We start from the raw sequence: 10516 nt of genomic DNA on the forward strand, positions 1-10516 counted from the left end.
CATTCACAGAAGTTCAACACAAAGGCTTAGCCACCTTTCAATTATTTTGTTATTTCTCATTGCACTTTCCCTCTTCTCTCCAGCCTGCCTTAGTTTTCATTGTTTTCTTCTTTTTAACCTCATCTGATTTCTCTGTACCTTCTACTCTTGCCTTTTTGGTTGACTTTAGGTGTGGAAATGGAGCGGTTTTGTTTAGTGTTTAGAATCCTTCTCTCTCCTTTAGGCCGCCAAGGTCAAGGTCTAAAACAAATTTTGACATTTTGGGGTTTTTGTTTACTGCCATGATCTATTCTTTTCATTCTCAAATTCCCACAGAGTCTCCCTAGGTTTTGCCATCCCAGCATATGTTTAGACTTGGTGTTTGAATAGATCATCACTGTTCTGAACTGCTTGAGCATATTTCATGATTCTGGTCTGTGTAGTTTTGGGTGGTTAGACTATTTTTCTCTTTTTATAATAATTAAAAGATGCTTTCCCATGCCATGAAATCCATTGAGTTATTTTTCTAGTTTGACACTTAAAGAATGACCGTAATTTTCAGCATATTTACAGCATTTCAGGATGTGTAGCATTCAGAGTACTGTCTCCTATAGTTGCTGTTTTTTAAGAGACTATTGCTGTCCAATACTTTTCTAATAATTGAAGAACCATTAAGAGACAGGCGTGAAATATAATGCATTATGTGACTTTTGTAAAAACAAAACATTTCCATTTCTCTTTGGCTTATATAGCCTGTGTTGGTTTTTGTGTTTTCCTTTACTCTTTTAAGAACTTCCTGATATGCTGTGCTGTGCATTAAGGTTGTGTAAGTTTTCATAAACAAAAGCTTTTGAATCTGCATTCCTGCCACTTAATGACTGGCACTACATGCTGTGCCTTGCTGTAATTGTGTTGATTCAGCACTGTGGGAGCTTTCTGTTTTCCTTTGAAAACTATTTTATTATGAGGAAAAGCTTCAGAAATAAGGACTGTAGACACCTTTTGAATTTAATGTCCTTAGAGTTGCTTTTCTTTTTAATGCTTTATATAGGTGAAAGATATGATCCTGAACCCAAATCAAAATGGGATGAAGAGTGGGATAAAAACAAGAGTGCTTTTCCATTCAGTGATAAATTAGGTGAACTGAGTGATAAAATTGGAAGCACAATTGATGACACCATCAGCAAGTTCCGGAGGAAAGATAGAGAAGACTCTCCAGAAAGATGCAGGTATTAACACTTTGTTTCCTGGGTCTCTTGAAAAGGGTGCCAAATTTTTGCAGCTGGGTTTTTGTTTATCTGAAGTTTAGCTTTTCTTTTTTCTTAATAGATTTTCTTTTTTAGAGCAGTTTTAGATTCACAGAAAAATTGTACATAAAGTGACAGAGTTGCCATGTTAACCCCCCATCTTGCACATGGTCGTGTGCATGCACGCACGCACGTGCACGCACGCACGTGCACACACACACACACAATTTCTCCTGTTACTAACATCTTGTGTTAGTGTGGTACATTTATTAACAATTGAAAGCCAATATTGATATACTGTTCTTAACTAAAATCTGTTGTTTGCATTAGGGTTCACTTTGTTGTGCAATTGAGAAATGCCTAATATCCACCATTATAGAACCATACAGGATAGTTGCACTGCTCTAAAAATGCACTATGTAAAAATGTGGAATGATTCATGAATTTGCATGTCATCCCTGTACAGGGGCCATGCTCATCTCTGTATTGTTCCAGTTTTAGTGCATTTGTTGCTGATGTGAGCACTCTGCAGCTGTTTTTAAGATGCTCGGTCAAACATTACTTGTAATTAGTATTGATACACTTTCCGTGTTGTCTGTGTCCATTTATTTCTAAAGTTGATCACATTTTCTATATGTTTTTATTCAGGCTATTTATTGAAAAAAATTTTTCCAGTAAGAACTTTCATAGCTCATTTTGTATTTGGGCATCAGATCACCCAGCCATCTAAGTTATTGCTGAGGGATAATGAAGTTTATTAATAACAAACTTAATTAAATAAGTTTAAACAAAAGTTAAAGGGTTTGAAATTTAATTCTTTCTGTGACATTTTATTATGATTTCATGGCAGTGTTGCAGGAAAAAAACACCCAAATGAATTTTTAATCTAAAATGTTTTCAAGCGTAGATCTATATTTTCATAAACTATATTTTCTGATGTTAGGGCATTTGTATTTTGTTATATGTAGAACAATACTTTAACTTTTCAGCATTCACTTTTTGTTCTTACCTATCAGTATAGCTATAAACTATATAAAAGTTAAAAGGACAATATATATATATACGTACGTAGCCCTTCATTTGCAAGGCAGTTTTTACAAGTTCTTTGTCATTTGTGCCTCAGAGTATTTCTATTAGATAGGCTAGATCAAGGATTTTACCCTTATTTTTTAGAAGTAAAACCTGATGCCTACTCAGGCTGTGTGGAACTTTCCTAAGGTAACAGTGATGGAGCTGTTCCTTCAAGTGAGTTCTTGTAATAAGTACCATCTCTCTCTTTTTTTTTTTTCCCCTAAAAAAATCTTAATAGTTCAGATTTAGGGGTCACTAAAAAGAAGTAAAAATAGAAATATAATTTTGAAACAATTTTAAAATACTTTAGTGTCTTTGGTATGTTTCTGTATTTATTAAATTTCTAAAATGCTTGTCTTTTTCAAGACTCTTTCTGGAATATAATCTTTGAAGAGCCAGAATTTACTTTCCATACTTTAAATATATCTATTTTACAACTACATTTTTAGCTCTTTTATACTGAAGAGTATGTACATTATAATAAGCACTAAACTTGGGAAACTGTGCCTACTCAAATATTCTGTGAATATTCTATTTTTTCTCTCATTACTGTTCTCATGGCCCGTGTTTACGTTTTTAGTTTGGTTTAGAAAACACAGTGGCCACATAATCTGTTGCCATTTCCTGAAAAGATGTGGAGCTCAGGTAGGTAGGCTGATTAGAGATCTATGTACATTCTTGTTTGTCACTTTGCCCTGCCACCCTTAATTTTTCTTTCCTTGCTTTGTCTTTTTTTTTTTTTTTCTGTTTCTCCCTTGATTTTTTTTTCAAATATTACCTCTATGACAGGTTCTGCTAGAGTTCCCAAATTTTTTATATATTCAGGTTTAAAAGAGTAAAAATAGAGTGTGCATTATTCATCATAGTATCTGAAGAGCACACCGGGCACGACTTTACCTCTTTGAGTATTTGTGAAAAAAAGAGTAGACTTTTAGACAAAGTTGCATGTGACCTCTGGCATGTTACCAAAATGTCAGACTTATTATTAGTCCATTATTAGAGTCAGGAATTCTTGAACATTGATCAGATATGAAGCTTCCATTTCGTTGTGTGCTAGTCAGTTTTATATTCTCAACATATAAAGAAATTATCTTGCACTGAAATAAAATTGGACATCAGAAAGGTAAGAAATTTTAGTTTTACTTATAGGGCTGATGGTGGGAATCTTTAGGTCATCTGTTGCTGAGAAATTGGTAGGAGATGGGGCTTTTGAACACTTAATCGGAGCCTGTAGATTCCCTAAAATGTTTGTAGATAAAATTACATTTAACCCTTTGCTCTATGTGAGAAGCTCTTGATCCTTAATTTATAGAGGTTCCAGATTGATCTATATCTAAGTAGAAATTGCTTTAGATTTGTCTGGGGTAAATTAGTATGGTTTTAAGGAGAATTTTAAGTGTTTTATTTTAGAATATTTATAAATTAAACTATTCAAATTAAGTAATGTAGGTAGTGGAACATATTTCAGGTAATTTCTCTTTGTCCTGCTTGCACCAGGAAAAAAACCTCTCAATGCTTTATTACTGAAGAACAAATTAGTGCTGACGTTTTAAATTCGTGGCATATGAAAAACCTGGTTTTTTAAATTATTATGTATGTTTTCCTTTTGCCCTATTAAAAAAGGGAAAAAATTGTTTTGAGTATGCCTAAAAAGGAATTATTTTGAAACATTTTAAATATACTTGTTTCCTGTAAAGCAATTTTCATAGTAAGGTAAAAGTTTGATCTCCTTATACTATAGTAAAATAGCGCCCTGTTGTTGTAAAGTGCAATACTTCCTGTTTTTCTGCATTTACAGGTGAGCGTTTAATCATTCGAATTTAGTTAGGATAGCGTTGAAAATTTGTCCACTGAAATTGTAATATTTTATTATGTATTTGTATGAGTATTATGAGTCAGTGACAGAATTGTTAAATGGACTATAGTTTGCACACAATCCATTTCAAGAAAACGGTCATCAAATGCAGATGTTCGAGTTCACAGGATCTCATCAGTTGATTCTGATATAATACTGCCATTTTATTTTTTAATTAAACTTCAGATCTGTAATACATAAACACTTGAATTACTTCAGACTTTTTTTATTTGTACACATTTATGTAAATATGTTTTTGTAGCGGTGTTTTAGACTTACCTAGGGAATTGAGCGGGTTCCCATTTCCCCTCCCCATCACATACATATCATTATTCAGATAGCTTAGATAACATTCTGTTGATCCCTGTCAAATAGAGTATGGAATTTTGGAGTTACTGCATTTGAAATTCTTTAGCTCAAATCACTGAGGACTCCATTTAAAAATAATCCCTAGTCTTATTATTTTGCTTCATTTTTAATATCTTTTAGCGACAGTGATGAGGAAAAGAAAGCAAGAAGAGGCAGATCTCCCAAAGGTGAATTCAAAGATGAAGAGGAGACTGTGACGACAAAGCATATCCATATCACACAGGCCACAGAGACCACCACAACCAGACACAAGCGCACAGCGAATCCTTCCAAAACCATTGATCTTGGAGCAGCGGCACATTACACAGGGGACAAAGCAAGTCCAGATCAGAATGCTTCAACTCATACACCTCAGTCTTCACTTAAGGTGAGAAAGGCATGAGTTTGCACACTACACAGTTTTATTCTTATAGATTACTTCTAGAATTACTGCATTAATAGGGTTGGGCATTCCTAGGCAATCATATTAATTATAGATCATCTGGCTTGTGTTACTCAGAGTCATTAATAATCAGAAATCTCTTTGGGGGAAGAAACCTGTCCAGTTGCTGTATGATCATGTATGCACTTTCTATGAAAGTAGAAATGACACTTTGGGTTCGTTTGGGAAGGGTGGCGAATCAGAGTATAGTGCATTTGTTTCCTTCTAGACACCATCACTGGTTGCCAAACACAGTGAGATTCACTAAGGAAAACAGAGGAGTATTTAGAAGTAAGAAATGACAAAAGAGGACCAACTAGATACATAGGGGACATGGTCTCATTTTTATATAGAGATGTTGCCTGTGAAGGGAGGATCATTTGCTTTGTGGTCACTACTGATCAGTAGCACTGCCTTCTTCTGCCTTCTTCATTTGTTTTTCATTCACCCATGGAAATGAAATCCACCTACTAGGTACCTGGCCACAAGCTAGTATTTTGTCAGTCTCCCCCCCGCCAGTGTTTACCCAGCATGTGTCTTTGCATGAGAAGTAGCAAAAGGCTAGGGAAAACATTTTTTTAATGTATCCTGCAGGTTGTAGTTAACTCTAAAAATAAAGCTAGTCGTACTTAGTGGCAAGAACAAGTTCTCTGTCAAGTTTTACCAAGTATCTTCTGTGTATAATTGCACCTATCTTTTTAGTTTTAATGAAAACCTCAATTAAAATCAACTCTAGTTGTAGTTAAAGAGGGGAAATGGCTCTGTTAGTTCTTTGTGGTCTTAGATTTCCCCTGCTATAGATACAGTTAGCTTACTGACGGCTGTTCTGGATCTGGTAGATAGTCATAATTAAAACCTGAATACATATGGCTGTTATAGGGACATTTCATGTACGGTTGCACAAGGAAAATCATCCAAACTGTATAACTTAACAATAAAATATTTGTATCTTAAGAGATTTTAAATATCAGTTTGTAATATAGCCTAAATATATGTCATTCTGCCATAAAGATTTCACATTTATAGTGTAAGCTTTGTGATTTATTTTTTTTAACTACAAAAATAAAGTCTAGAGGCTAGAGTTTTTGGAAGGTTACTCAACTGCTTGGATCTCTTTCAATCTCAAGGCCTTTTTGAACCAGCATATAGTATTTTAATCTTCAAGGCTCAAATTAACATGCCTAGGAACTTACAGTGTTTCCCTGTTGTCTAGCAATTCTGTTCTAATTTATCGTATGTGTATTGAACATACAGGACATTTGCATCAAGGTACTTAGGACCATAGGGAAGAGAAAAAATCATAAACTCCAGCCCCACATTTTAGTTTGGGAACTAAATGTGAAGCAATTAGATGTGAAGGTAAATCAAACAACATAGAGTGACTTGTGTGGTATACAGATAGTAATCAAAGAATCCTAGAATCATAAAATCGTAGAATTTTAGAGCTGGATAGGATGTTGGTCTCTAATCCAGTGGATCGCAGACCTTCTTATGGGATTCTCGAGTGAATTCTCAAGGGAGCTTTGTCAGACTTAGGCCAAGATCCCACCCTGGGCAGTTGTGACTCAACATGTTGTGATGGGCTGGGGCATAAGTATTTTTTAGTGCTTCTCAAATGCTTCTGATATATAGCATTAAGATTTGAGTGGGATCTGGAAGATAGGTTTTCCAGAGTGAAATGCAATAGGAAAAGAAATGAGTTAGGGAAAGCAGTGTAGATGATGTTAGGGATTTTACAGTGCTAGGAATAGAATTACTTAAAAATAACTATCTCTGTAAGACTTCAAGCTCACTTCTCTTTTTTCAGAAAACTAAATGTACCCTTATTAAGATGTTACAGTATTTTTGTTTAAGTTGAGAATCAGAGATGACTAGAGCAGGTTTAGGAAAAATAGTAGAAATTTGTTTTCTAAGCATATTAAGTTCTGTGTGTGTTTTCAGACTTCAGTGCCTAGCAGCAAGTCATCTGGTGACCTTGTTGATCTGTTTGATGGCACTAGCCAATCGACAGGTAAGCTTTCACATTGGCTTTTTTCTTTTTAGTAACCTTGACTTCAGAGTAATTTTTCAAAATGCCAAATAAAGGATAGAATGAAAAATAATTTTTTTTGCATTGCATTTATTTTTAATGCAAAATTAGCCTCGAGTATTATTTGGGAAAAATTAATTCCCTAACGTAAAGAGGAGTGTTTAAATATTTGACCAATGATTCAGAAATATCTCTCTGTCTCTTTAATTTCTTAGTGCTGAACGGGGTCCTTTGCTTTCTCTATAAGCAAAATGTACTGCTTGCCCATTTTACTGTCTTTCCTTAAATCTTAATTCTGTCTCTCAGCATCAGCTGTAGTAGAGTTCATTTAAACTTTTTACTCAACTAGTCAAGTATTTATTGGCCCAGACACTGGTCTGCGTGCTTGCGATATAATGCTTAGTGAAACAAAGTTCTTGCCCTCCTGGGAAGGTCGGGTGGAAGAAGTAATCATTAATCAAAGAGTCACAAATAGTTACCAGTTATAAACATGCTGAGAGCTTTGGAGGAAAGGGGCATCCTATGAAAGTAAGTAACCACCTACCTGACATATTTTAAGGAAGCCATAGCAAAACAGTAGTCTCTTTACCAAGATTTTCTTAGAGATAGGATTAATGATTTCTTCAGTTAGATTTTCAGAACAAGCCAGATTTGATTTGAATAAGTCCCTATATATTGTTTTAAACAAAATTGGCATTTTGGGTTTCATTTGATGATTATGGAGTTCTAATAAAGTCCTGTGCTACAACAGCTTAAGAAATACAACTTCTGTTTAAGATGATCTTTCCCAACCTGTTTAAAGTTTATTTCGCATTAAAATGTAGATGGCAAGATTGGTGTATAAGTAATGTGCAAAGTAAATCTGTTGTTCTCCATGTTTGTAGTGATTTTTCAAAAGTGAATTGTTTTAAAATTTACATTAGTGCTTAAATAGAAGTCTGTGATGGAATTTACTTTTCATTGATAGTTTAGTACATGTAATTAATAGAAAGTCTTCTGTTATTTTCTCCTCCTCCTTGCCCACTATCCTAAAATTCCTGGACTGGGATTGAACTTCATGGGGCATCTGGTTCCAACCAAGTTTCTGAGCTTCTTTAGTTCCTGTTCCCTTTTTTCTATAACTCTTAACTGTTCCTAAAATTATTCTATAAACTCCATTGAACTGTCATGCCCAAAGTTACAAACAACTATGTCAGTTGTCTAACAGTTTATGTGGTGTCTTTTTATATGTTTAAAATCTTAACTGTGGGGGCGTCTGGGTGGCTCAGTTGGTTAAGCATCCGCCTTCAGCTCCTCAGGTCATGCTCTCAGGGTCCTGGGCGTCAAGCCCCGCATCTCCCTGCTTCTCCCTGTCCTTCTGCATCCTGCTCCCTCTGGTTGTGCTCTTTCTCCCTGTGTCAAATAAATCTTTAAAAGAAATAATCTAACTGTAGTATTAGCTGTTAGTGTGTAGTCATATGATACAGACATAGTGTCCCAGAATATCAACTATTTTGGACTTCCTGGCATGAAATATTAAGGAGCCCCTTTCATGCCTCTGTAGAAAGTTTTAATGGAGCAATCAGAGAAGAATTAACTAGGAAGGTCAGATGAGTGATGTAACTTTTTTCCTCGGTGATACCAAGATTTCTTTGAACAGAGAGAATTATTAAATACCAACATGCTTCCTTTGTTTGGCAAGAAACCATTGACTGCTTTTTCTTCTCCAGTGCAAACAGTAGATTGACTAATTAAATAGAAGTAGCAATTAATATTAATACAGCAAATGAGAAAAGTCTGAATGAAATCTGGGAAGTTTCTTAATTTTCTCTAAAAACAGCTGAATATGGGTCTACATCAGAATTATTTTTTAAAGTTATCTTCTGTTTGAAACAGTATGCTTACCCAGTTTGTGTAGAACCCCCTCCAATCAGTACATAAATTTTCTTACCCCAAATCCCTATTTAAATACTTCAGTAATAGATTTCAAATTGACTTCAGCAGTGGACAAAGATATTGGATATTAAATCTTTAGCACCTACACATGAAAACGTCTAAGAATCTACCGTATTAAGCATTACTGTTTGGTATGCCATTGGGCGTCATTTACCACATGTGCCTGTGCTTACAATATTACCGTCATGCAAGTAATACCGGCATGAACTGTAAACCTAAGCAGATACGGCAGCATCTGTACCTCTCACCAGATAAATACGTCCTCTGAGAATATGCTCATATTTTCTTTTTTTTTTTTTTATATGTTGCTACATCCTTTTTGTTAACATCTTCAAAAGTATGTATGGTAAAATCATTGGAGAATATCTACCAAGTTTTAAAATGTGCATGTGAAACCCATTCACCAAGGATCCCATCACCACGATGATGTTCTTTTTAAAAATCTATACTCTGTATGGTGACTAACATAATATAATAAAAAAAATATTATTGTAATAAAATCTATAAGGATATTGTGGTGGCTTTTCCATATAGTATATTTCTAAGTAAACATTTTAAAAAATGAATTAACTTTACAGTATTTAGAAAATCAGCCAGTTAAAACTAGAATGCCAAAAACATCCCACTTCATTTTTTACTGTATCTCATCTTTATAAAAGTCCTCATTGTCTCCTTTGTCCCTTTTTTAATTAAGGAATTTAGGTCTTGATTGTCATACTATTCCGTAAGTTACCTCTAGTACAATAAATGAGGTTGAAGAGAAAATACACCATTGTCAGTACAAATAGAGGGCCATTATATGACTTGCAATATGTTTTGGATTCTTTTTTTTTTCTTAGTTTAAAAATTGTTGTAAAGATTAAGGTATGTCAAATCCAAAATGTTGATTACATTTCTGTTTGAACCTATTGCCTTGTACCCAGTAATCACAAAAATTAGTTAAGGATATTTGCATGAATATGAACCATGTTGTTCCATATTCAGTACACTGACTTGTATGTTACAATTGCCATGGGGTTGGCTCTAGTTTAAGCCAAGTTTACTAAAAATAATTTTTTTAACATATTCTCTTCACTAATTAAAAGTGCATGCTCATTTTAGAAATTTGACGGAAAACAAGTGATTCACCGTGACTTGGATGCATAATAATTTGGGTGAATACTCTTTTTTTTTTTATAAAGCTTTTATTTTTCTGTTCTCGTGACCATTTCCCTATGATCATTGGTATTCTTTTATGGACTTGTAATTGCTTTATATCTTAACAATGTATGGGTATGCTGTAATTTATTTAACCAGACAAGCTCTTATTTTTCGGGTGTTAGGTTTTGTTTTGTTTTGTTTTCCAAATTTTTCTCTATTACGGTAGTGGAGTAGCATCTTTCAAAACCATCCAGTTTGGCAAGGAGGAAATAGTATTTCATTTTATTTTGCATTCGTTTGATGCCTGAGTTTGAATACTTTTCATGTGCTTATTGGCCAGTTATAACTTGTCTTTTCATGTTCCTTTGTCCATTTCCTTTAGTGGGGCTATTCATCCTTAGTGTTTTATATATTAACTTTATATATATATATATATATATATATATATATATATATATATATTCACCATG

General features: G+C 34.2%; 1 protein-coding gene and 1 non-coding gene across 3 annotated transcripts in view; one reads left to right on the forward strand and one right to left on the reverse strand.

Annotated features, from left to right (window-relative positions):
- CLINT1 (clathrin interactor 1) overlaps positions 1–10516 on the forward strand; it is a 62494-nt gene that overhangs the window by 39827 nt on the left and 12151 nt on the right. For both annotated transcript variants that reach the window (XM_002912504.4, XM_011219301.3), the window contains exons 6-8: positions 1031–1208; positions 4642–4888; positions 6884–6953. In XM_002912504.4, the coding sequence (XP_002912550.2) occupies positions 1031–1208; positions 4642–4888; positions 6884–6953 (495 nt within the window). The remainder of the gene's footprint in view (positions 1–1030; positions 1209–4641; positions 4889–6883; positions 6954–10516) is intronic.
- Positions 1648–1751, reverse strand: LOC117801628. Its single transcript, XR_004624389.1, has one exon. It is a non-coding gene; the product is annotated as a U6 spliceosomal RNA (small nuclear RNA).

The sequence above is a fragment of the Ailuropoda melanoleuca genome, chromosome 3 (assembly GCF_002007445.2).
Source record: "Ailuropoda melanoleuca isolate Jingjing chromosome 3, ASM200744v2, whole genome shotgun sequence".
Lineage (NCBI taxonomy): Eukaryota > Metazoa > Chordata > Mammalia > Carnivora > Ursidae > Ailuropoda > Ailuropoda melanoleuca.